The following is a 27,587-nucleotide window of genomic DNA, read 5'->3' on the forward strand; positions in this document are numbered from 1 at the left end:
TTTTTTAATTGAGGTGTAATTGACACATGACCTTGTGTTGGATTTTGGTGCACAACATCATGATCTGATACATGTACATGTTGCTAAATGATCTCCACCATCAATGTCGTGAACATCCAGCACCACACAGTTAGGCATTTTTTTTCCTTGTCATGAGAACCAAGATCCACTCTTTCAGCAATTTCTAAACACGCAATAAGTAGCGTTAGCTCCAGTTTCTAACCTGCCGCGTTTTAACTTGGTGCTTAACTGTCATACAGTACACTTCACCATCCTCCCACCGGCAGACGTTTAGACAGTTTCCTCTTTTTTTTTCTTGTTGTGACTACCGTAAGCAAGGCTTGTGTGCGCCTCTGTTTTCTTCAAAGCGAAATGTAACTAGGCTGCAGGAATGCACCTTTTCCTGGAGATACAGCCACATCGTATCCAGGAGATACTGCCAGAGCCTCTCCCATGAGCCCCCTCCCACCTGATGTCACTTGCCGTCTCCCCCTCCCCACAGGTCTCATGGCGGGACACTCTCCCTCCGTGCCTGTGATTTCCGCCCGACAGCCGGTGACACAGGCGACCTCGGCATGTATTTGCATTTCCCATATTAGAAACGGTGATGAGCACATTTTCAGACATGCACTGGCCATTTCTATTTCTTTACCTGTGAACTGCCTGTTTCTATTCTTCGTCCGTTTTTTTCCCTTTTTAAAAATCAGGCTTAAAAAAAGCTCTTTGTGTGTTTTGCATAACAATTTTTTTTTTGGTTACTTCTGCTGTAAATAACTTCTCCCAGTCTGCCGCTTCTAAAAATATTTGCTTGCGGTTCATTTGTCATGTGGAAGTTGACAGCTTGCCTGGAGTCGAATGTTTTCGTTGATGGACTGGGTTTCCTGAGTCACTCGTCCCAACGGTATTGATCCAGGAAAGATGTCATTTTCCCCGACACTCTGGGGACTCGCTTTTATGTCCAGCTCAGTATTTATTTTTACATTTGATATAAAATAGCCACTATAACAGCATCTCCCAAATGGATAGCCATAGTATATATTAAACGGCCTCTCCTTTCCCATCGATTCAAAATGCCAATGTATCACCTGCTGAATTCCCACAGCGCTAATCCGACTCTGGACTCGTTCTTCCCCACGGGCTGGTGAACCTCCCTCGTCCCAGCTCCAACATGTTTCATTCCTGGGCTTTGCTGTGTGTGTGCCCAGCCAGCAGGCCGAGTTCCTCTTTATTGTTCTCTTTATTCCTTGGTGGTTCCCGTGTATTTCCTTTTCCAGGTGAATTTTAGAACCCGCTTGCAAAGTTCCCTAAAAATTACACAGTTGGCATTTTTATGTGATTGCATTGCATTTATGGATTGATTGGAAGATCACGCACATCCTTACAGTCGTGAGCCTTCTATCGGCGGACATGGCATCTCTCTCCACTTGTCCAGATGTTCTTTTATGTCCAGTTTATGTTTTATCCATATAGTTCATACACCTTCCCCGTTATTGGGTGTGAGGTCATTTGAGTGACTTTGGCAAGCAGAAAACACGTTTTCTGACTGGGTTTTTTGTTGGAGTCTAGGAGAGGTATGGTTTGGGGAGGGTACTTGCCTATCTTTCTGAATTAGCTCACCAGTTGTAATCCACATGACCCCAACCGGGGCCGGGGACAAACTACAACCGAGGTACATGCCCTTAGCGGGAACCGAACCCGGGTCTCTCTGGACCGCAGGCCAACGCTCTAACCGCTGAGCCAAACTGGCCAGGGCTGTAATCGTTTTTTTGAATATACTCTTTTGGCTTCTCTAGGTGCATGACCTTGTGGTCTGCATATAATGATCGACTTGTTTCTTCTTTTCAATGGAACTAATCTGGGGAGAGGGAGCTGTTTGGGTGTGTTTCATGCTGGCTGGGCCTGCGGCACTCTGATGCAGGTTAGCAGCAATGGCATTTGTCATCGTCTTGTTTCTGATCGCCAAGGAGCTTTCTGCTCTGGAAGGAGGATGCAAACCAAAGCCAAGGCGTAAAACGAGGGTGCCCAGAGGAGGGCATCCACCAAGCAGTGCCCACCCTGGAACGGCAGAGTGGGTGGGAAGCTGCTAAGTACAGACGGTGGTCAGTACCCCATTGCTCCAGATCACTGAGCTGTTTCACGTTGGTTCTGCCCGTCGCCCAGCGTATTCGAGATGCCCCCTCGGTTGGTGGTAGCCCCACACTGGTAAGCCCACCTCCTGGATCCTAGTCTGAATCACGGATGTAAACGAGAGTGAGACCCCAGCAGCACTGGAAACCTCTGTCCAGTCTGACATCCTAGCCCAGATGCCTTCATGTGGTTCTCAGCAAAAGTCACAGATGAATATTGCAAAAAGCTTTATTGAAATCTACAAATATTATATCAAAGATCACAAACTGGTAACCCCTGTGTTGGGTTTGGTGTTCTGTTTGCCTGACATGTGTCTCTAAAAATTATGAACCAGTTAAAAACATTTCTTAGAATTCAGAGATTTTCACATAATATTCTGAATTTTCAGCTTCCCTGGAAAATTTTGAACATTTGATAAGCTTAGACCTCTATTACCCCTTGGTGATGTGACAGAGTTGAGTGGAAGCCTCCCCCTTTCAATGAGGTATTTCTCTTCAGTGTGCCACAGTCCCCACCTCTCCCTACTGCCTCGCTCCCATACTGTTCCATGGGTTTCTAGCACCTGCCAGGCCTCCGTAGGCAACTGAGCTGTAATCTCCATCAGATGCAACCAACGATCCAGCTCATTAGGCTAGCAAACGCACACTGATCTCCTACTGTGTAAATAAAATAAGGACAACAGGTTCACCTGACAGTCTGTTCCTAGTGAGCTCCTGCTGGTTCCTAGGATCGCTACTTGCTTTCACACATCTTACAAACCCTACTCCTAGTAATCGGCTCTAGAATCATGCCTAGGGTGGACGTAGTCTCACCAAACTGTAAACTACCGAAGACCCGTCTTACCTATTGTGAAAATCACAGGTTCCCTGGCCTGCCCTCGGCCAGCTGGCCCCCTCCCCTTTACTCTTCCCCCGTCATGAGCACCCGTGCTGGAGCTGTCTCACCAGACTCCTCGTCCTCCCCTGGCAGGAGCGTGGGCTTGTAGACAGGTATAGTGGCATTTCCCTTTCTGTCTGGGGCTCGGGTCCCATGATGGCGGTGCCTCTATCACTTCCTCAGAGCACAGAGCCCACACATGGTGACTTTCGGTTCCTCTGCAGGGCACATGTCTACCAGAAGCTCCATCCACTCCCGATCATCTACGCTGAGCCTCTGCCCCAGAGGTCCAGGGTGAGCCCTGCCGGGGACTGGAGGCCTCACACTTTGCTACTGTCCCTTTCAGCTTCCCACGGCCTCAGACAACTCCACCTACCCATGAAGGCAGCTGGAAGCTTCCCATTTCCATCTAGCTGTTGCCATCTTTAAGCGAAAAAGGTTTTTTCCTAACTGAACAGTAATCCCCTCCACATTTCCCCCAACAAATCATGAACCGTCTTGGGTCAGCGATATTTTTTCCTGACCCAGTATAGCCTCTGGAGATTAGGGCTGTGTGGACAGAAAGGCAGCGAACGCAGGAGGCTGGGGCCCGGGAGAACGGAAGGGGTGGCTTTGCCCAAGTAGTACAGTTGCTGGGCTACCTGCGGTGGCAAACATTTCACAAGCAGTTCCCCAAGCAATAAAACAAAGCCTGATTTGGAGTGGTTGCCAATTTCCATGGTGTAAATACTTGCTCTCACCGTGGCTCCCACCATGGTGGCCGCATTTAACAACCAGCTTTTGGTGTTCCAGAAAAAATTGAGTTTTGAGCCAGTACAGGTTGGCATAAGTTGGCATGAGCCAGCAGCAGCTCACACAGGCCTGGGTATTGTAAACTCATACCAGCTGAGGCCCTGGTGAGGTCTGCGTGCCACAGGGACTGTAGGTGTCTTTCTTAGAGACTCTGGTGGCTCTTTAGCAGTCAGATTAATAACCACTTCTGATTTACAGAGAGCCCTTTAAATCCCCAAACCCGTACTTAAAAGTTATTTCAATTCAATTTTGCCCATTCCTTTTTATCACATTTGGGGAGGATGTAGATCTATCTATTTATCTGTCTGTCTGTCTATAGATATATATTTTTATTGATTTCAGAGAGAAGAAGGGACAGGGAGAGGAATATAGAAACATCAGTAATGAGGGAAACATGGATTGGCCGCCTCCTGCACATGCCCTACTGTGGATCCGGCCCACAACCTGGGCATGTGCCCTGGCCAGGAATAGACCAGACCTCCTGGTGTATGGGTCAATGCTCCACCCCTGAGCCACTCCAGCCGGGCAGGATATTTTTTTTATACCTGCTCTTCTACTTAATTTTCCACTCCTCTGAGTATCAGTTTTTTGTTTTTGTTTTATCTGAAAAATAAGAATTGATAATATATTAGCATATTCAACACACCACAGGTGCTCCATGATGGCAATTCTTCCTGACTGGGAGCCTTGCCCTGGGCTTATCTGAGCTTTTTGGGTTAATCCTCACCCAAGGATATGTTTTTACTGATTTGAGAGAGAGGAGAGAGAGAAACATAGATCAGTTGTCTCTCATACGTATCCCAACCAGAGATCAAACCCACAACCTGGGTATGTACCCTGACTAGGAATTGAACCTGCACCCTTTTGGTGCATGGGATGACTCTCCAACTCACTGAGCTACACAGGCCAGGCCTAAATGAGCTCATTTAAACATGTTGTGAGTAGGCCTTAGAATCTTCATTCATGGACAAGGAAATTGGATTAGCCTTAGAGAGCTAAATACCGTATTCCAGGTCACACAGCTCATTGGTGGTGGAGCTAAGATTTGAATTTGTAGCTGACATGGTGTTTTAAAAAGTTAGTTGCAAGCATTAAAAAATCTGAGATTTTTATCTAAGAATCTGGATGTTTACCTTCCCTTGAATATTCTGAAATTCTGACAACTCCAGGCCTATGTTACCCCATGGGGCCAAAACTGAAGCTACTTGGGAGCCAATCCCTTTAAAGAGATGTTTCTCCAATATGCCACAGTCCCCACCTCTCCCTAGTGTCTCACACCCTGCCTGCTTCAGTCCCATCAGGCTTCAGATTTTCTGCTTATCCTTATGGACCACACTGCCTTCTAACTAAATGTTACTTGCCCTGGCCCAGTCCTTCTTCCAAACTTGACTAAGGAAGAAACTGAAACAAGGTTTTCGGTAATTCAGGCCCAATCAGAAAGGTCACCACAAAGTGAAGGACCTGTCTTTCGCAATCGGACTCCGAGAGCAACCCCGCGGTGCGGCAGTGCATTTCCTCCGGGAGGCAGGATCACACAGCGGTTCGAATCCCTTCTGGCCCCACACTGCACTTGCGTAACCCTCCCTCTAACAGGCAACCAGGCGAGTGGGTGTCTTTATTTGAATATGTTCTTTAGAAATGTTTATGGGTTGGCGTACATGCATTTTTAATTCACTGGAGTGATTTCATAGCTTCCACTCTGTTTTCTACTTTCTTCGTCGAAGGATCTTTCCAAGTCTCCACGTTGCTGCGGATACATCAAGTCTTTGTTTCTGGCTGCGGCATGCACCCTCTGTGTGTCTCGAGCACACCGTGCCTGTCCACGGTCCCCATCCTGGGCTCCCCGTTTCCCTCCAGATCTCTGCCAGCACCGATTTGTGGTGCCCGTCCCTGTAAATGGCCCGGTGTGAGCCTTAGGCGTACGCCCAGGGGTGAAATAGCTGGATCATAGGACATTCACATATGTAATTAGGTCTGAATTGTATCTGGTCGCTCAGAATGGCTGCAGTAGTCTGCCCTCCTGAGAGTCTCTATGAAACACAGGCTTTCAGGGAGGAATGGAAGGAGAAAGGGCTTTAAATGTATAAGATCCATTAGTAAATGAGGCCCTTTGGATGGAGTTCAGAATAGGCTTGCCTCAGCCCAAGGTGCCAGAGCACAGGCAGAGAAACTGGAGGACAACAAGCGTTCAGAGTCCAGGAGCACAGCACGTACGGCGAAGGACCCGAAGTCCGAGTGTTACCACATACAGGGCAAGTCATTTGGCCCTTCTGAGCCTCAGTTTCTTTATCTGTAAAATGGGAAGACCAACAGAAACTTCAGTTTGGGTACTCAAGAAATATTCATCCTTCCATTGATTGGTCTCAGCACAGAGATGAATGCAATGCACTTTGTCACCTAAATGTTGGGTTTTGTGTGTGCCCAGTCTCACTGAGGGCATCTCTTTTCCTCTGTCACTGGCTCCGGGACTCACAGGACCAGAGGTCCAGCTTACAGGTGGGGCTTTGAACTGGTTGGTGCAGAAGTTGGGCAGGGGTGTGCGGAGCCCGGGGCGGGGGGAGGACGGAGCTCGGGGGGTGGTAGTGCTCCTCATGGGCAGACGTGTGTGGGAAGGGAGAGGAGGAGAAAACCATGGACTTCAAGTCTAACCAATTCCTCCATAAAGTGCGGGTGGGGGGTCCAGACTCTTTGCTGCTGGCAAAGGGCTTGAGGGTGAATCCTTGGACCAGCTATTGAGGAAGGACTCACGATGGACAAATAAACGGATTGATTTGAGAGTTGACCATCACAGGTCAGGTTCTAGACCCTGAGTTCGGGTGCCAGCAATTCACCAAAGAAAGGCTTCCAAGGGACCCAGTAAGACAGAGAGAGAGGCAGGACAGGGAAGGGGAGAGGCCAAGCAAAGGAGCATTTCCAGGTGACGTCTCAGACGCAGCCTGATCCTATAAGGAGCCCTGAAGTACAACTCTGTCTTAGGATTTGTCCTGTATTGTGGCACAGAGCTGGGCTTTTGCCCATACACCCCAGGCACGTGTTGGCTCCCTTGGGTGGTCCCCGGGAACACAGAACTTGCCAGTTTCTTCTGGATCTCCTTAGGAGTGAGGTTGCTCCAGTGCCCAAGGAGAACGGTTCCAGGGTCCAGGCTGAAGCCTTTAGCAGCAAAGCACAGAGCCCCCAGCAGAGGGAGGACTGGAGCACAGAGCTCCCCGGGGATCTAGGGGAGCTGTGGAAGACACCAGCAGCACTCCATACAAGGCCTTACCGTAACCACCACTGGATATTAACACCGTGCTTCGCACAAGCTGCTCCCTCTGCCTGCTGTGGCATCTCCCTTGCTCTTCGTCTGGCCAACCGCTCCCATCTCTGGCATCTCAGCTTAAGTGTTGCCTCTTTAACAAATAATTTCCCGACCCACCAGGCCAAGTCCACATGCAATAATAACCTCCCAAGGCATTGTCTTCCCCACACAGAACTCTGCACCTTGTAATTATGTACGTCATTGTTTATTATCTCATGGCTTGTTTCTCTGCTAGACTGTGGGCAAGGCCTGGGTCTTTGTGGGTCCCTGCTGAATTCTTGTGGCCAAGCCCTGGGTGGGGCACATGGTAAGAGGTTACTAACTGTGTGTGGGCTCCTGCTGGCTTGGTGAGCCCTCCGGCTCAGGTTTCTGCCAGCCCTGCTCAGGTGCAGAAGCTGGGCTGGGGAGCTGACCCTAGACTGCGGCGTTGACAGGCAGGGTCTGCACAGGGAGTCAGGGTGCCATGGGGACAGATCTCTGGTGGCTACAATGGGGTTCAGTCTTGTCAGAAAGTGATGGGGCCTAGAAGGGGCTGAAGGCCTACACAGAGGATAAGATTGAAGAATAAGGGCCTCTTAGAGACTAGAGAGCAGATGTGTTGGGAATGAGGACACGGAACTTGAACATGTGTCCCTTGTGGCAAGTCCTGGTAATAAACAGGTTGTATGACACTGGACAAGTGACCTAATCCTTCAAGCTTCAGTTGCCTCGTGGGTAAATGGAGATAATTATGTCATGAAGTGTCAATAAGAGGAAGACTCAGGAAAAGTTCGTTCTTCCCTTCAAACGTGTAGTTGTCAGTGTTTGCTGTGTAACAAACACTCACACATCTCAGTAGTTTACAACAACAGGTCTGCTCCTCAAGTCTTTATTCCTGACCCACACTGAAAGGCCCGAGGGTCCCAGGGGCAGATCACCACAGGGGCCTAGGAGGGGCAAGCAGAAAGCCACAATACCTGTTAAGCCCAGAGTTAAGAACTGGCATTTTGCCCACATTGCATTGGTCAAAGCAAGACGCTTAGCCAAGCCCAGCATCAGTAGAACAAAGACATGAATTCTTCATACGGGAGTGCAAGACACTGCAAGGTGCCGTGATGGGGGGGTGGCCGCCCTTCCACGGCAGGGAAGACCCGCTCTGCCACAGCCTCCTTCCTCCTCTCCAGGCTTCTGTTGATACAAGTCTTGGAGAAAGCGTGAACCCCTTTTCCACAGTTAGCTGACCACCATGCTGTGATGCTGGGTATGAGGCTTACTTACCTTCTAGCTGTCAACTGTGACTCTGCTGAGTTCCACTGTCCAAACTGCTGGCAGACAGAGCACTGTCCTGCCCTGCCCCCTCGCAATGACTGTGGTGACACCACCAGCAACCTCAGAGGGTGCATCTCAGAGATGTCATTTCAGTACCAGCCGGAGGTGTGAATTCCCCAGCCTCCAGCCTGCAACTCCTTTGATGTCAGAGCTTCAAAGCACTTTGTAAGCCTCTCAGGTCTTTGAGGAAAGCTCAGGGCGGACTCCCATGAGCAGGTATCAGGGAGTGAAGGGCAGAGATTTGGGGCTTCGCCTCCCCGGGGGATCCCAGCTGACAGGTGATAGAGCGAACAGCCTAGGGCGCCGGCCTGCAGGGCCTTCCCCAGCAGGAGAGCGCAGGCGGGTGGGCCGGCCGCTGGCTGCCCGCTGGTGGAGGGGTCACAAGCCCAAGGAAGGGGCTTCAGCTCTGAGAATCTGGGAGGATGTGAATTTAGAAGTGAGTACAAAGCCCCTGCCAAGTCGTTCTGGGAAGTCCGCCCAAAACCAGGCAAGAGAGAAGCTTGAAGAACCGGGCTTCTGGACGTGGGGGCTGAGGGGAACGTGGTAGGTGGGAGACCCCCGCCTGCTGGCTGAAGCAAGGCAGAGCCCACCCCACCAGGGCCAGACCCACCAGACCTGGGTGGACGGGGCCCCGTGGGCAGCCGGCTGGGGGCTGGGATGTCCCTGTGCCGTGGCTGGTGGGTGGGGCTGGGCAGTTTCCACTTCTCCTCCTTTAAGCTTCATGCCCCCTCCCAGAGCTGCCTCATCTCTCCCCTGTGCACAGATACGACTCTGAATGAGCCTGGTGTCATCTTTCACCCTCCTCAAGCCCCTAGACATGTGGTTTTGGGGACCCTGCCATGGGGCAGGCCCGTGGAGACCGGATTGTGCACAGACAGAAAATGCCAACCTCTGCACCGTCACCATCGGCCACCCCAGCATGGAGGGCAGGCCTTGTCTCCCAGGATACATGCTTCTCCCACATGCCAGGTTCACACCGCCCAGCCCACCCCCTGTGCCGCTGGAGGCTCGAGTCTCCGGGAGAATCGCTCACCACCCGGTTCGTCCCAGCTGGCAGCTCCCTGCGCCCGCTACCCCGTCCTGTCTACTAGAAAGTCGTGGATTCCCACCCACGTCCTCTTTCTTGTCTTGAAATGTCCCCCCGAGTTTCTGCTCTTCTGACAATGTCTCTGACCACGCAGGCAAGTTGTTCAATGTCTCTGAGACTCGGTTTCCTCATCTGTACACTGGAGCTATGGCACCCACCTGTGATATTAGGTAGAATGTGAATTAGATAGCATACCTAGCACACCTGGCCCAGTTCCAGTTTCTTCCATTTGGGGAGTGGGGTCCTTAACTGGGAAGAGCCAGAGAGGTTCCAGGAGACCCCTCAGAGGGACCCTTCCCCTGCCCCGACACGGGACACGCTGAGAACTGTTCTTGCCCCCACGACCGGTACTGTGCCCAAAGTGACTGATTCGTGGGAAGGGTCACTGTTTCAAAACAAGACCTGAGGAAAGGAGGAGACGCACTCCCCTGGGCCTGGACAGCCCTCGTCCCCGCCCACCTCCTCTGCCCGCCAAACACCGTCCAGCCCGAGGCTGCAGCAGGCCCTCTGTGGGACGCGGCAGGTCCTGTGCTCTGCATCCAGACTGCCACAAAGCGGCCTTCCGAAGGCCCCATGAGTAGCTCTGGGACATCCTGGAAGACCCCTGGACGTGCCCTCCACTGGCCAGCCAGCTGCAGAGGGCACACAGAGCGCTGTCCCTTTCTCCTTGGTCAGCGCTGCTTGTGCAGGGCTGTGGTAAGCGAGACACGCGAGGAAGCGTCACGCTGCCCCTGTGCACCGTGAGAACACTGGGGCCCCATCCCCGCCTGGGGTTCTGTGCCAACAGCTCTGTCCACCAGTCGGTCAGGTTTGGCTCCCCTAGAAGTCCGTGCCAACGGCCTCCAGCTAGCCCTCATTCACCCCAGAACCTAAACCAAGTTCAGGGGTCCTGGAAGAGAACAGAAGCTAAGTCAACATCCACCCCAGTCCTCTGCCCACCCCCACCCTCCCGGGCTCTCACCTCTCCCGGTCACAAAACAGAACCTGCCCTGATCATCCATGGATGGGACCTCCACAGGAGCTCAGCCATGCCAATGCCCCGGGCACCTGATGTCCGCCCCAGCCCCAAGACCCGCCCCTCCCTCTGGTCAGTCTTGAGAGCGCTTACATCCACCCAGAGGCCGCACCCACCGCGTGGCTGGTCGTGGGGCTGCGGCCTCCCTCGCCTCCCTCCACATGCAGCAGGAGACTGTGACTGTCTTTCTGTTCTTGGTACGTGAGTGTTATCATGGTTATCTGAGCATCAAACATGTTTCCAAGATGTTAATTTTGTACAGAAACTTCCAGATGGATACAGACCAGGAATACTTTTGTACGAGTAAAAAAAAAAACCTGCCCTGGTCGGTTTGGCTCAGTGGTTAGAGCATCGGCCTGCGGTCCGGAGAGACCCGGGTTCGGTTCCTGCTAAGGGCGCGTACCTCTGTTGCAGTTTGTACCCAGCCCTGGTGGGTTGTGCGGGTGGCAGCCACTCGATGTGTCCCTTTCACGTCGATGTTTCTCTCTCTCTCTCTGTTCCTCTCTCTCCCTCCCACTCTACCTGAACAAAAAATGGAAAAATGTCCTCGGGTGAGGATAAAAAAAAAAAAACCTGATGCTTTTAGACAAGATGCCTTTTAAACCCCTCTCCCTTTTGGGCATGTGTGTGTGCGCGCGCATGCTCACGCTCATGCATATTAATTAAACGAGCTAAATTCCAGGAGCTAATAATTTTATTGACTTTATTGGGGTGACATTGGTTAATAAAATTATATAGGTTTCTGGTGTACAAGTCTATATATTGTATTGTGTGCTCATCCCCCCAAGTCAAGTCTTCTTCCATCACCTTTTATCCCCCCTTTACCCTCTTCGACCTTTCCCCAGCTTCTTCCCCTCTGCTAATCACCGTACTGTTGTCTGTGTCTGTGAGCTTTGTTGCTTTTTTTTTTTGCTTAATCCCTTCACCTTTTTCACCCACCACCGAAACCCCTCTTCCCTCTGATAGCTGTCGGTTTGTTCTCTATTTATAAGTCTGTTTCTATCTTGTTTGTTAGTTTATTGTGTTCATTAAATTCTATATATGCGTGAAGTCATATGGCACTTGTCTTTCTCTGGCTGGCTTATTTCACTTAGCATACTGCCCTCCTGGTCCATTTGTATTGTCGCAAAAGGTAAGATTTCCTTCTTTTTTATGGCTGAGTAGTATTCCATTGTGTAAATGTACCACAGCTGTATTATCCACTCATCTACTGATGGACACTTGGGCTGCTTCCACATCTTGGCTGTTGTAAATAACACTGCAATATACATAGGGCTGCACATGTTATTTCAAATTAGTGTTTTGGGTTTCTTTGAATAAATTCCCAGAAGGGGAATCACTGGGTCATAAGGCAGTTCCATTTTTAATGTTTTGAGGAAACTCCATACTGCTTACTTTCCATAGCGGCTGCACCGGTCTGCATTCCCAGCAACAGTGCACAAGGGCCCCTTTTCTCCACATCCTCGCCAGCGCTTGTTTGCTGATTTATTGATGGTGGCCATTCTGACAGGTGAGAGGTGATACCTCGTTGTGGTTTTAGTTTGCATCTCTCTGCTGATTAGTGACATTGAGCATGCTTTCATATGTCTATTGGCCATCTGTATGTCCTCTTCGGAGAAGTGTCTGTTCAGGTATTCTGCCTATTTTTTAGTTGGATTGTTTGGGGTTTTTTGGTGTTGAGTTGTATAAATTCTTTATAAATTTGGGGTGTTAATCCCTTATCAGTTGTATCACTGGCGAATATGTTCTCCCAGTCAGAGTGTTGTGTTTTCATCCGGAGAGCTGACGGATTCACCCTCGCCCTCTCCCCTCCGGGGCCCTGGCTGCTTCTGCCCAAGCCGACCTCAAGGTGGCTACCGGGACTCTGGGGTGATCAGCTCCTTAGAAAAGGACCCTAAAGATGATCCTAGAGTTAGACTCTCGTCTTAGAGTCCCCCCTGGGGGCTGGAGAGCAGCTCCTCGGGTCCCGCGCACACTGCCTGCTCCTGCCTGGGTCCTCCCTCGGTGTGTCAGCGTGCGGACTGGTCTTTCATCTTCAAAAGGTGCTTGCGCCCTCCTCTCGCCACCTCCCACCTGTCACCCCTGGGTGCCACACTCTGAGGGCCAGCCTCCCCCTCAGCCCGCTCCTACGTAACCCCCCCCCCACCGTGTTCCCTGGAGCTGTCCCTCTTTTATCAGTGTATTGCTCAAAAAAGTGCTTACATGTAACCACTATCCAGATCCTGAAGCTATCAGTCATTTCCAACCTGATTGTCTTTTTCTTTTGAAAGTTACAAAAAAAATTCTAAAATAACACAAAGAAGTCCTGTATCCCCTTTACTCTCTTTCTTCAACCAATGCTTTCGAATTCTAACCTTATCACTCTCTCACCTATTATTATTATTTGTTTTTTAAATTATTGAAGAGTTAGTTGCTGACTATGCCCATTATCCCTAAATATTTAAATACGTGTTTCCTAAATGGTAAGTACTCCCCTCCTTTATAACCATAGTTCAACCATCGAAATCAGAAAACTGACACTGAATAGCAGTGTTATTTACGATCGCTAAGATCTGGAAACAGCCCAAGTGCCCATCAGTACATCTAGTGGATAAAAAGGCTGTGGTACATATGCACAATGGAGTACTATGCAGCTGTAAAAAAGAAAGATCTCTTATCCTTTGAGATGACATGAAGGGACCTGGAGAGTATTATGCTAAGTAAAATAAGCCAGTCAGGAAAAGACAAATATCACATTATCTCATTTATTTGTGGAACATAACAAACAAAAAGCTGCTGACCAAAACAGATCTAGAGACATGGAAGTAGGGAACAGACTGACAAACCTCAAAGGGAAGGGAGAAGGGTGGGAAGAGATAAACCAAAGAACTTACATGTATATATGCATAACCAATGGTCACAGAAAACAGTGTGGAGAAGGCTGGGGGTGGTACGGGAGTGGAGAGGAGGGGTTAACGTGGGTAAAAAGGAGGGACATCTATAATATTTTCAACAATAAATAGCAAATTGTATTTTTAAAAAAAGAAAATTAACACTGTTAAAATACCATCATCTAACCCTTAGACCCTGTTTGAATTTCTCCAATTGTCTTAATAATGCCCTTTATAGCAGTATGTAATGTGTCATATTTATATATTATATATAAGCTCCTCCCTCTGGACCAAAGTTCAATCCAAGATCACGTTAGATGTAATGATCACTTCCATTTAGCTGGGCACCGTTCCTTGTCTTCATGACCTTGGCATTTTTGAAGAGAATAGTTATTTTGTAGACTGTCCCTCGATGCGGGGTTTTCAAGGGTTTCCACAGGATCATTGTCTGTGTACCCACCTCAGGGGACACGCAATGTCACTTTGCCCCATTACAGGTGAAATAAACTTTGTCACCTGGTTGCGGTGGTGTCTGCCTGGTGTCCTCGTTATAAAGTCACTATTTTGCCCTTTAAAATTAACTATTTTTGTGGGAAGATACTTGGAGATAGTGTAGGTATCCCATTCCTCCTCAACTCTCTCACCACTAGGTTTAGCATCTTTTAAAAATTGTTTTATTTATTGATTTGAGAGAACGAGAGAAACATCGATCTGTTGTTCCACTTATTTATGCGTCCACTGGTTGATTCTTGTATGTGTCCTGACCGAGGATTGAACCCCCAACCTTGGCGTATGGGGACAACGCTCTAACCGCTATACCACCTGGCCAGGCCCTTAGTTTTAGCATCTTTAACAACTGTTGATTCTTGCCTGAATCAGTTATTAATATGACAGTTGCCAAACGGTGACTATTTCCATCATTCCTTCGACAGTCGTTATTGGCACTATTTATTACATTGGTGTAGATTCATGAATTTATAATTTATTCAATGAATTATAATTATTTTTATTATTCATTTCGATGCTCAAATTGTGCCTGTCAACTGTCCTTGCTGCTGTCTCCTGGCTCCTGTATCCTTTTCCCAAATCCTCATCATTTTTTTAGTGTTTCCTTACTTTCTGGGCAACAGATGTTTGAGATGCACATTATCCCTTTCCTGCCTGGGTGGTAGAATCACCCATGTCTCCAAGAAGCCTGGTTCTTTTAGTGGTGAGTGGTATTTAGGTGTGCTCCTCACTGCAACTGAGTGACAGGGCTGGTAAAGCACACACACACTCACACACACATACACACGTGCACGCACATGCACTCGTGTGCACACACACGCATACAATGCATGCACACTCACGTGCCACACACACACACACACGCATGCACACATGCATGCACACTCACGTGCCGCGCGCACACACGCATACAATGCATGCACACTCACGTGCCGCACACACACATGCACACGCATGCACACAATGCATGCACACTCACGTGCCCCACACACATGCACACGCATGCACACAATGCATGCACACTCACGTGCCGCACACACACACGCGTGCATGCACGCATGCATGCACACTCACGTGCCGCACACACACACACATACAATGCATGCACACTCACGTGCCGCACACACACATACACACATGCACACTCACGTGCCGCACACACACATGCACACGCATGCACACATGCATGCACACGCACATCAGCGTTACCTACAAGTAGTAAACCCTGGGTTCGCGCGGCAGCTTCCCCTGCCAACCCGACACTGCAGACAGTTCATTCGAGCCTCAGTCCTTTCGCTGGCTCCGAGATGCTTGGCTCCCTCGCTCCCAAAATGCCACCATTTGCTCTGGTCTCCTGCTCTGCTGCTCCAGGCCCCCGGCCCGTGGCTAAGGCCCCCGCCACCTCCTGGCCCCAGCCCCAGAGGGCGAGCAGGGGAAGGAAGCAAACCAATAAATAGGTTTTAAAGGGAAAGAAAGAGAAGGGAGGAGCTGGTTCTAGGGAGACATGTTCTGGGGTCAGTCCTCAGCCACACAGCTGGAGAGGGATTTCTGGATCTGAAGATGCTCCCAGAAGTCTTCCCAATTCTGCCCGCCCTGGAGGCCTGGAGTCGTCCTCCTTGGCTCCCTGGCACTCACTGGCCCCTCTCTGGTGTGTTGACAAGTTGTCCGTCCGGCTGTTCTAATTCCAGCTCCATCCTGGCCCCTGGCCCTCCACTGCGCCTCCCCAGTTCAGAGAGGGGTTGCCTGGGCCCCCGGCGTCCATAGCGTCACTGTTGGCTCAAAATCCAAACTCTCCAAGGTCCAAGGGGCCCTTGACCGGATCTTCCGGCGTCTTCATTCCTCACCCAAGTTGGGGTGGCAGTTCTTAGGAAGAGGGGGAGAGGAGTGGTTGAAGACTGAGGACAGCCCCGAGGACAGAGGGACACCAAGGAAAACATTTCCTGGCCGGGGTGGGGAGGGCGCAGCAAGGCCAGGAGCAGGCGGGCCCCAGGGACAGTGAGAGTTGACAGGAAGGCGGGGTGCAGCCCCTCCTGAGCTGAGCCCAGCTGGGTCCCCCTCTGCTCCAGCAGGGCCTGTGTGGGAGCCCCGAATCGGGGGGCTCCGAGGCCTGCGCTGAATCCAGCTCTGCCTTCCTGCTGCCTCTGAGGCCTTGACACCTCTCCAGCCTCCACGGAACAAGAGAAAAGGGTGACATTAGCCACGCACAGCTGTCCCTGCCGTTCTCTTCACAGCTGCTGAATGGCATTGTCACCCTGCTTAAGACCTTTCTAGTGCCTTTCTCACTGAATGTGGCAAAAATGCTTCGCCGTGGTGGGATGATGAAGAGGGTTTCCCTCCACTTCTTGATACTTTCCCGTCATTTGTCACCATGACGCCACCATGGTGAAAACTGCCACCATGACGGTGAACGCTTGGTAGTCGGTGCGGGCCCTGCGCCTCCCACTCGGCCCTGCGCAGGCTCCTCCCGCTAGCAGCCTCTTTCGGTTCCCTTTGGAGAATAGGACCGTGGGGAGGTTAAAATTAGCCCCTGGGAGAGCGCGGCCTGTCCAGCCTCCCTGCCCGGCCCCTGACCCTGCCTTTGGAGGGTGTCTGAAGGTCACAGCCCGAGAGCTGTTTCCACAAACACCATCTCTCGGAGTTCACAGCCCTGTACCTCCAGCAGACTGGATGTTCAGCTGTTCTTTGTTCGAAAGACCCCGGAGGTGGCCTCTTCTCGAACCCTGGGGCTGGAGGGCATCTCCCCTTGCTCTGTACCTGCCCCAGGAATATTGTGCCTGGGGCAGCTTGGGTGCCAAGCGGATGAGGAGAAGGCCCCTCCCTACAGGGCCCAGCCCGGAATCCACGTCTCTGTCTCCTACAACTCCTACAACTTCCCCCACCGCAAGGTCCCCTGTGCTCATGTCTCCAACCAGCAATGGGCCTGTCGGTACCCCACAAAGGGCTTGGGAGACTAGATGAGGCCGAGCCAAGCAGGGTCCCGTTCCTTGAGGACCGATAAGCTTGTGAGGACACAGGCACCGCTGGCTGTGGTGGGGAGCTGTGTGCAGGGCCTTCGTGGACGTGACCCTGCTGGAAAGCGCCCGGAACGTTCCATGGACCCGGAGATGTTAATGGGAGGCAGGGAAGAGATGGGTGTCCTGTTTCACAATCTGAACTCACCCCTACCACGCTGTGTTCTGTATGAGCTGTGGCGATGGACATGCATAAGCTCACGTCGTTTCCGCTGGTCACAGAGACCCCGCAGGGACTCTGCTCTGTGCCAGTGTGCCCCCGGCTGCGAACAGGCCGACTGAACTGGGGAACGCTGCCCTTTGCGGGCTCAAGACAGTGTCCCGCCGAGTGCTCGGCACCTGCCGCAGGAAGGGCTTCGTCCCGATGCCCGCAGGGTGGTCACAGCAGAGCTCCAGCCCCCACGGTCACCCCCTGGGAGTGTCTGCCCCTGTGCCGGGCTCACGTTACAGCGGATGGCTACTCGGGGTTTCCTTCTCTGTTTCGAAATGACTTGATAAATCCCCTCAGGAAGCCAGTGGCTGCGGAATGAGGAACAGAGTCTGGAGGCCTTGACTGCGAAGGACGGAGGGCAGCCCCCGCTGGCGCCTCCTGGGGGCAGCGCCCTGTGCTTGCGGAACAGCAGGCTCTCTGGCCACCGAGGTGCTGAGCAGCCGTTGGTCTGGGGCCTGCTTTCCAGGGGGGCTTGGCCAGTGGGACGCCGCCCAGTGTTCAGAGGGCAGAGCCCTCCTGCCTGCCCGGCTCCAGCGGGGTGGGGGAGGCCGGGCCCAGCACCTACCGGGCAGTCCTCTCCAGGTCCCTCGCCGACCCCGCGCCTGTGGCCTGCCCTAGGGTGGTAACTGCCCCCTGGCTGCTAGCTCTGGGGTGTGGCACCCCTCTTATTGGGATCCCTACACCCTGTCCACTCACTCTCCCCAAATTCCCCAGTTTAACGTGACATCTGCTTCCTGCCGGGACCCGACTGATGGACCTGACACTCGTCTTTTCAGACATCTTGATTTTAAATTATTGAAAAGGCCCCTGGCCAGTTTGGCTCAGCAGTTAGAGAGCTGGCCTGCGAACTGAGGGTCACAGGTTCGATTCCTGGCCGAGGAGGTCGTGTGGGGGGCAACCGATGTATGTGTCTCTCTCACACCGATGTTATTCTCCCTCTCTCCTTCCCTCCCTCTCTTCCATTCCTTCTAGAAATCAATGGAAACGTATCCTGGAGTGAGGATTAACAGAACAGAATAAAATTATTGAAAAGGCAGGGGTGAAGGGAGGGGTTCCCCCGGCCGCCTCCCCTTCCCTCCGAGTTTCTCTGCATCCCCAGTTCCAGACCCACGTAGGGTCCTCCCTGACCACCTCTCCTCGCTGCAGACGCAGCAGATCCATCCCATTGGCTGCTGAGCGCCTCCTGGCTGGGGACAACAGGAGGTCAGGGAGCATGCGCCTGACCAGGCCCATCCCTGCAGAACCCCGCGCTCCCGCCAGCCCGGGATCCACGCACTGCCCAGCTGAAGCCCCAGCTCCCCACCTGCTTTGACTTGGCAGGGTTGCTAGGCCACATCCGGTAGAGGCTGTCTGAGCAGACCCACAGCCCTGCGGGCCCCCCCACCCCGTCCTCTTGGCCGTCCTGCCTTGATGGAGGGTCTTCCCGGGCCCAGCGGGAATGAGAAGCCTTGCTGGGCCGCTCTCGTCTGCCTGGGCGTGCGGAGCCTCCCATCACCTGTCTAGACTTCATTCCTCACCACCACCACCCCCAGTCAGGTCCAACTCAGGAGCTCCTGTAACCCTGAGCACTCGGACCTTCCTCCTGTCCTATTCCAGAAAGTGCTTTGAACACAGGTTCCCCAAGGAGTGTCTGTGGACCCCTTCACATCTTAGTGCCAAGAGAGAGGAGGATACTCTCTCGGGAACAGTTCCTCCAAGGAGACCCTCACCCTGGCCTCGGTGGCCCCGTGCCCTCACCATGTCCTCTGTGTCCGTGTGTCTGGGCTGCCTGCAGAGACAGGCCGCTCCCTGCAGATCCACGTGGGCCCAGGGAGCCTCTGCTTCCGGGGAGCTCTGCCCCCTGGAGACCTGCCTGCTGTGGGGCCCACGCTTTTCCCGGGTGCCTCCTCTAGGGAGCTGTGGGAAGCTGCGGGAAGGTGTCCCCAAGCCATGCCTTTGAGTAGCCATTCATTGGCTTGCCTCCCCCCCTCCCCCACAGTCTGCTCCACCATCTGTGAGGTTTGCACTCAACCCTCCTTCTCTACTTTCCTGGGAACCTGGGCCACCTGGGCAGCAGCAACCTTGGTTTGCCAGGCACTGGCCCCCTGGCCTCTGCGAACAGGTCCTGGAAAAGTGGTCCCTGTAGGCTGGTCTCCCCGGCGACACTCAGCATCCAGCCCTGGCCTCCAGGTCCTCCCGCCTCAATGCAGGGACTAGATTAATTTAACTGGATTTATTCTGGGGGACTCGATTAATTTTAGAGTGTCCTGTTAATTCTGCATGCTTAGTACACACCTATTTCATCAATTCTAGGACCTTTATTTGTTCACATCTCTGAAGTCAAATGTGTCCACGATTGGCGGTGTATGGTAGCTTTTTAGCGGGATATACAATAATGTGTCCTCGCATCAGGACCTTGGATTCCCGCCTCTGACAGGCTCTCTCGGACACGCATTCCCCAGGTGTCCTGCAGCTGAGAACCCTGTTCCGGACTCACACTTGACTTTTCGCCCTGACTTTCTCTGACATTTTCAGATCTTTCTCCCATCTGCCCAGAGGCCCGTCACTGCCAACTGCCCATTCTCTGGCAGGAGGACACTTTGATCTGGCTTCCTCAGCTGAACCACGACGCTGATCTTGCGTCGGGTCAAACGATTTCTGGTCCTCTGCTCATTTTGGGTGTTGAACCTGTTCAAGTTCAACAGGTAGAGGGCCTGGCTGCCCCTGCTCAGATATTTCTGGTTCGATAATGCCTAAGAGATCACTTAATGTGTGCTTCGTGAAAACAAGGGAATCTATTTCAAAGAATTTTTAAAACCCTTTTGTTAAACCCTCTACAAAGGTGCAGAATAGCTTAAGCCTCACATTCAAGCACACACACCTTCCTGCACAGACTTCGTGCCTTGAAGTCCCCTGCTACCTGATAACCCCTGGGGGCGGGGCAACAGGGGCGGGACCTCGGTGGGGCGGGGCCTCCAGCAGGATGAGACCTTGGGTCAGGTCTCAGCGAAGCAGTGTCAGCAAAAGGGGCTGATTGTCCAGGGTCCTACTGGAATTTTCTGCTAAACTCGCAGAACCAGAGAAAGAATGGGCCCCAGGGCATTTGAACAGCCCAGGGGAATGGTCGCCTGGCTCCTCTGTCATCAGCAACAGAGATACAAATCAGGGAAGATGTTTGTGCTGACTCATTTTCTGGGCTTTGATAAAACAGGATTATAGCAAATGCAAAAAATATTTAAAATGAAAGCAAAATCATTGTTAGAATAGATTTTTTCTGTGTTTAAAAATAAGTGATTTGGGGGGGATAAGTTCCCCCACCAAACACATGTGCTCACACACACACAGTCTAGGAAAATATTCTAAACTATTGAAAATAGGTCTCTCGAGGTTGTGGGACTACAGGTGACCTTTTTTAAGTCTGCATTTTCTAATTTTGCCTTAATGAAAATATGTTACTTATATAACAAAATACTTTTTTTTTTTTTTTTAAATTCTCACCTGAGGATATTTTTCCATTTATCTTCAGACAGAGTGGGAAGGGGAGAGAGGGGGAGAAACATCAGTGTGAGAGAGACACATTGACTGGTTGCCTCCCACACAACTGCAACCAGGCCTGGGGACCGAACCGCAACTGAGGCACGTGCCCTTGACTGGCATCGAACCCGCAACTCTTTATTCTGCAGGTCAATGCTCTAATTGCTAAGCCAAACCAGCCAGGGCTAATAAAATCCTTTTAAAAATGAAAGTTATATTTAACTGAAAGAAAAATATCTTTCACACTGTCCTTTGGAGACTGGCTCTTGGGGGCTGCTGGCTACAGGATGGGAGGGCGTGGCAAGCAGACGTGCCCAGGACTTTTTCTGCATCGTGGTCACCCCCCAGCCCACTGGTGGCCTTGTGTCTGGTGCTAGCCCAGCCAGTTCAACCATGCTTCTGTTTCGGGTTCTATCCTCAGGCATCTGAAGGCGTCCCTATGAAGTTCTTTGCCAAGCTGGACCAGCTCATCGAGTTCTACAAGAAGGAGAACATGGGTCTGGTCACTCACCTGCAGTATCCCGTGCCGCTGGAGGAGGAGGATGCTGGCGATGAGCCTGAGGAGGAGACAGGTAGGAAGGGACAGGGCACCCGGCTCTCCAAGCACCACGGTGAGACCTGCTTAGGTGTTTCTCTCATGACAAATGCGATAGATTACGTGGGTCCAATTATCAGGGGGAGAGAGGGTGACACAGTGGTTAAGGACAGTTGGGACACGGGCTCTGGAGTCAGACAGACCTGGGTTGGACTTCCTGCTCTTCAGCTTCTTAGTTGTGTGAGCTTGGGTGAATTACTTAACCTCTCTGAACCACAAACTTCTCTTAAAGAGACAGTAAAAATAATATCTACTTCTCAGGGTGTCATCAAATAAGTCAATAAATATAGAGCCCAGAGCCTAGTACATAGTAAGTACTCAATAAATGCAGCTACCATCATTATCAAAATCATTAGCTGCATTTCACTGGGAAGAGAGCCAAGGAGGAGGAAATCTTTGCTGCTAACTGGAAGGGTGAGAAAGGTGTTACTTTTCATCTTCATTAAAAGAAAATAAAAGGTATAGACCCTAAAAAGCATGTGCAAATTGGACCTGCCCTGTAAGCTGCAGAGGAACAGAGAGAACAGAACAAGATCCTCTTGTTCTCACCTGGGTGGCACCCTTTTTTCCCCCTTAAAAGTTCACTTACCAACCAGAAAGAATATATGCACCCCTATATTCATAGCAGTGCTATTTACAACAGCTAAGATCTGGAAACAGCCCAAGTGCCCATCAGTAGATGAATGGATAACAAAGCTGTGGTACATATACATAACGGAATACTATGCAGCTGTAAAAAAGAAGGATCTCTTACCCTTTGAGACGACATGGAGGGAACTGGAGATTATTATGTTGAGTGAAATAAGCCAGTAGGAGAAAGACAAATATCACATGATTTCACTTATATGTGGAATCTAAGGAACAAAATAAGCACATGAATAAAATAGAACCAGAGGCATGGAAACATGGGACAGACTGACAAACTCAGAGGGAAGGAGGGTGGGAAGAGGTTAACCAAAGAACTTGCGTGCATACATGCATAGCTCATGGTGACAGACAATAGGGTAGTGCAGGCTGGGGGGGCAGGAGCCAGCTGGAAGTGTGCAGTGAGAGGGGAAAACGGAAGGGATGTCTGTAATACCCTCAACAATAAAGATAATAAAAAAAAAAAAAATTCACTTCCTTAAATAAAACCCCGAGATACAGAGCTGAGACCTTCAATTTAGGAGATCCAGGCTCTTCCTAAATTCCAGGGTCTGGAAACAACCCGGCCCCCTGGGATCGCTCCCAAGGGAGGGCAGATTAGAGCAGAGATGCTGAGGTCCCTGGCCGCCGTGTGCAGGGCACCCTTTCTTCCCACCGCCGGGCTGGCTTATGGACTGCCACCCACCCTGCACCCTGGCGACCCACTTCGCATAGCCGCACAGCTCACCGGCTTTCTCCGAGGGGAACTCTGTGGGCAGCCTCATCAGCTCGGTGGAGGGGCGGGACCAGGCAGGTCGTGTCTCTTCTCGCTTCCCTCAGCCGAGTGACAGGTGCCCTCGGTGGGAACAGCCAAGAGCTGACATGTCCCTGTGTGAGCCCAGGGCCACTCACCAGGGCTGTGCCACAAGTGCTGACGCTGAGAGACCACCCTGCAGAAATGCCTCCGCACCCGAGTCCTCACTAGCCCAGCTCTGCTGCCCCTTGGGGATGGCCACCTGAGGAGGTCCGAGACCTTCTGTAAGAGCCGGAAGAGTGCCCGTCTGCGGACTGCTCCTTCCCCAGGAAGCTCGGGCTGCTCCAGGCAGACTCATCCATCCGGGGAGCCAGAGCCCCAGCAGGAGAGGGAGTGGAGGGCTGGTCCTTTCGAGAGGCGGCGCTGTCGCCAAGGCTGTGGGGTGGCCGTGTGGGGTGGGAAGGGGCTCAGGCAGGAGGTCCTGGACTCAGGGACTCAGGACCCTCACCCGTTTGTGGCGTGTGGAGGATGGAAGTCCTGATGACTGGGCAGGAGTTTTACTTCCCAGGCCAAGGTCAAATCATTTGTGTCATATTTCAGTTCTCTTGGTGAAGGAAGACCCCCTCAGTTTCTTTGATTTGTCTCCAAGGGCCTGGGGGGTAGGGGAGAAGGAGGGCAGAGGCTGGAGAGGGGGCAGAGAAAGGAGGGCAAGGTAGGAGAGGGATGAGCTGTGTGTCTGGGCCTGTCTACTCTCATCCGCTCTTCCTGTTCTGGGAACGGGGCCTCTCTCTGCCGGTGCCGGGACCCCTGCTTTGACCTGAATGCTGGCCATCGGGCTGAGCGGCCTGGGGTTGCCGGCTCCCCCTGTCCAAGGCCAGCCGCTCTGCCTGGCACAGCCATCGGACCCCAAATGTCAAAGTGTACGCTGAGAGCCTCAATGGCAAGAACTGTGCTAGGCCCCCTGGGACCAAAGACCACTAAGACCAGGTCCCTGGTTTGTCAGGGAGGCAGTGAGGGAGTGGGGACGGCAGGGACAGTGTGGGCACAGATGGGGTCTGAAACTGGGTGCAATGGGCCTCGCATCTCAGGTGGGGTCACTGCACAGAGGACACGGTATCAGCCACGCGGCCCCCTCCGCAGGCGAGTGATCCAGGGGGGGCTGGAGCTTAGTCCAAATGGCTCTCCTGCTCTTCTCTTGGGCAGAAGGTGTCCCGTCTCCGCCTGAGCTGCCACCAAGAAACATCCCTTTATCTGCCGGGCCATGTGAAGCCAAGGAGGTCCTTCTCTTGAGTGAGAATCTGAGGGCCACCGAGGTCAGCCGGCCAAGCCTCTCCGAGACCTTGTTCCAGCGACTGCAGACCATGGACACCAGCGGGTGAGTACCCAGCTGGGGGGTCCCCTCCGAGGCCAGCCTGTGCCACAGCACCCAGGCAGCTCCCTCGGGGCTCACTCCTGGAGGTACCCCTTCCACCCTAGGACAGGTTGCTGCAGAGCCCACTGGCCCCGATGGTGTGTCTGAGGGAGCCCAGCTCACCTGGCGGCTCCACCGCAGGGCACAGGACAGCCCTGCTCAGGGGCTCCGTCCCCGCCAGGCCCAGCAGCATGGCGGGAGCTGGCTCGGGACCGATGTGCCTCTCTCTGCTGCCCACAGCATGGTCCCGACTTTGGGGGCCTGTGCTGTGACTCCTACTGGGGCTTGCTGTACACTGCACACAGCATCTGTCCCCCTCATGGTGCCTCGGGAGCCACCCCATCGACTGAGTCAGCTGGTCCGGGGGGAGGAGCTGCCTGCCCTGCACCTGGAAACCACACAGCCCTTTCCTGCACCTTCCTTGTCACCTGCGAATGGGTCAGAGCAGTAGTTCCGTGTGTGGTACGGACTGTGAGGTCTGCAGAGCATGGCGCTCCTTCCTTTTAAGGCCGACTTGCTCTGATGCAGAGGTCTCAGCCTCTGATCCTTCATGTGTCCCCTTACTGGCTCCTGCTGGCCCCGCAGCTTCTTCGCCATATGGCCCCTCTCTTAGCAGGCCCAGGACTTGCAAATCAGAGGCCCCGACTTTAAGACAGGCCAGGGGGACGGCTTCAGTAGGAAGGAAGCTCCATGAGGGGAACGTGTCCCCAGTGCCCAGCACGTTGCCTAGTGTATGAATTCGTCAGTGCGTACCCAGCAGCCTCCGTGCATTCATAATCTAGAAACATTTTTGTCTCTTTGTGAGAAAAGGCCCCCCAAAGAATATCCTAGCGGCAGGCTGCTGTGACATCTCCCACTTGAAAGATCAACTCGAGGCAGCCAGGGCCGCTCCCCTACCGCGTGATCTGGCAAAATCCTAAGGAAATGCCTGCAGGTACACACAAGCCTCCCGGTTGCTAAGATACCTGGTGTTTTCTATTTCCCCCCCGACGCACCCCCTGATTCTTCTCCAGGCCACATGCTCTGCACACTCTGAGTTCCCTGTGCTCTTTACCAGCCAGCTAAATACCCAATGCTTTGAATATGTTGGTGCATCATCGCGATTGTCCTGATAGATATGTCTAAGTAACAGACGCTCGTTCAGAGATTCCATGCAGAGCCCGTGTTCGTCTCCATGAGTTTGCAGTTCTCTCCCGGGTTAGATGCTGAATGCAGTGACCTCCTTGGGGGAATCGGCAGGGAGCCCAAAGGTGCCACCATCCGCGCAGTCCTCCTGCCTCTCTCACGTCTACTGACTCCGACTCCTCGCCAGGGCCTCCTCTCTGGGGACAGGTGTTCTCTTGGGCCAGGGCCCAGTGGGGCAGGACAGTGTACGCAGCAGAGCCTCTGTGCAGCCTCTCGAGAGGCTGGCGGGGGCCGTGGGGGGGTCATGCTCTCTCTGGCTTTGCTTCTCAGCGAACACATGGCAGTAGAATCTTCCTAAAACTTCTGCCTGGAGTTGGGAATGAATAAATGGCCTATGGTGGAGGGACGGCGGCCACACGGGGCCTGCCCTCTGTTCTCTTCTGGATCATGAGAAACTGAGATTCTTCCTTGGGTGGAAGTTCATCTAATTTTGTTTGTAAAATGCCTTTGTACACAGAGGACTGTCATTAGGCTATTCTTAATCATAAGACGACCTGCCATGTCTTTTGTGCAAGTTAATTAGATCTAATCAGTTTGGTCCTGGTGAACGCAGACCACTGAGTAAAATTAACCTCTGAACCACAGTTTCCATCTTGCGTCAACACGTTTCTACAACAGACATTTAAACAAAGATAGCTCCCCATAGCAAGGATTCGTGGGCTCAGAGTTATAAGTCAATAGTCATTAGAACGGTGAAAAGACATTTTTTTAATTTTCACCTAAAGACATTTTTGCATTTATCTTCAGATAGAACAGGAGGGATACAGGAAGAAAGAGAGAGAGAGTAACATCGACATGAGAGACACATTGACTGGTTGCCACCCACATGACCCCAACCGGGGCCGGGGACAAACTGCAGCGGAGGTTCGTGCCCTTAGCGGGAACCGAATCTGGGTCTCTCTGGTCCGCAGGCCGATGCTCTAACTGCTGAGCCAAACCTGCCAGGGCAAAAGACATATCTTAATACCACAGGAGATTTTTATAATGTCAAGACTCAGAATAAGTATAGATTAAGTTTAAATATTATGATAACTGGTTTGTAAATAGTTACTGACTTCCCAAACTAGATAAGTCAGGATGGCTAATTCACTCCTTTCTAATCTTGAGAGCAACAACTTTTTATTCTTTCAAGGATCCTCCAAAAAAAAAAAAACAACCCTGTGACCTCCACTTTCAGCCTGATTACCTGTCAAGGCTGGAACAATAATTTTTAGGGCTTATAACAGTTTTTTCTCATACAGGTAAACTAGCATCCTTGAACCTCAGTTTCTTCATTTGTGAAGCAGGGATAGTAATACCTGCCTCCTGACATGGATTTGGGGATTAAAGGAGAAAGTGAGCGCACGTAGCAGATGGCGGGAGTGTTATACTCAGGAAATATATGCTATGATTAATCTTCATTATTATCCGAACCAAGATTCAAAAGTTATCTAGAAAAAAATAGTGCCAGGACATAGAAAGTAGAGGTGTGATCAGACCTGGGGGACAGCCCAGGTGCCTCACAGCCTGGGCTCTCCTCTGCTGGGCCGTGGTGTCCAGTGACAAGTCGACCTGCTGTCCAGGAGGGGCTGGACCAGACCCGGGAGAGAGGCCAAGGCGGGGCACCTGGGCCGCGATGACCACAGCCCCATCCCTCATCACAGAAGTCCTTCCCCAGGGAGCCCAGAATGACTGGAACCTCCCGACACAGGCCCCCAGGTGGCCTTTGGCTGTGAATTTGCAGTTGGCATGTGAGCTAGGACCATTCACTGTCTGTAGACTGGAGCCTTGGGATCCATATTTATGAACAGATGAATTAGGGAAACAACTCCACGGGATAGTTTCCAAGCTGTTTCATCTTCGTTTTAGAGGATAAACATTTCCCAGTATCACTAACTTCCAAGTACTGACTTGGGAAAGAGCCTTCATGGGGTGGGGGTGGGGTGGCGGTCGGGGGTGGGGGAGACAGGGTACCAGGCCCCCTCCCCCTTCCTTGCCAGACCTTTTAATCTTGCTGCAACCTGCTTCTCTACCCTCTCTGAGACCCAGGGAACCACGCAGGTGAGCAGATGTTCCCCCAAAGATCTGGTCCCCTGGTCTCCGCAGGAGACTCTGAGAATGCGGATTTCTTCCCGTTGTTGGGGTTTCCAGCTAGAGGAACGGGGTAAGCATGTTTTTATTTATGCTTTTCTCAGGCTTCCAGAAGAGCATCTAAAAGCCATACAGGATTATCTGAGCACTCAGCTGGCCCTGGACGCTGATTTCGTGAAGACGGGCTCCAGCAGTCTCCCTCACCTGAAGAAACTGACCGTGTTCCTGTGCAAGGAACTCTACGGGTAATGCAGCCCGCGGGCAGAGGGCAGGGCTGGGGCAGAGAGCCAGCTCGCCGGGTGCCCTGGTGCTTCCCCGGCTGCTCATCGCTCT

The 27,587-nt window shown here is 52.1% G+C and overlaps 1 protein-coding gene across 1 annotated transcript in view; it reads left to right on the top strand.

Moving 5' to 3' along the window:
* INPP5D (inositol polyphosphate-5-phosphatase D) overlaps window positions 1–27,587 on the top strand; it is a 118,568-nt gene that overhangs the window by 31,836 nt on the left and 59,145 nt on the right. The window contains exons 3-5 of the mRNA XM_036255079.1: window positions 21,037–21,187; window positions 23,792–23,963; window positions 27,359–27,499. Of these exons, the coding sequence (XP_036110972.1) occupies window positions 21,037–21,187; window positions 23,792–23,963; window positions 27,359–27,499 (464 nt within the window). The remainder of the gene's footprint in view (window positions 1–21,036; window positions 21,188–23,791; window positions 23,964–27,358; window positions 27,500–27,587) is intronic.

This window comes from Molossus molossus, unplaced genomic scaffold (assembly GCF_014108415.1).
Source record: "Molossus molossus isolate mMolMol1 unplaced genomic scaffold, mMolMol1.p scaffold_m16_p_11, whole genome shotgun sequence".
Classification (NCBI taxonomy): domain Eukaryota; kingdom Metazoa; phylum Chordata; class Mammalia; order Chiroptera; family Molossidae; genus Molossus; species Molossus molossus.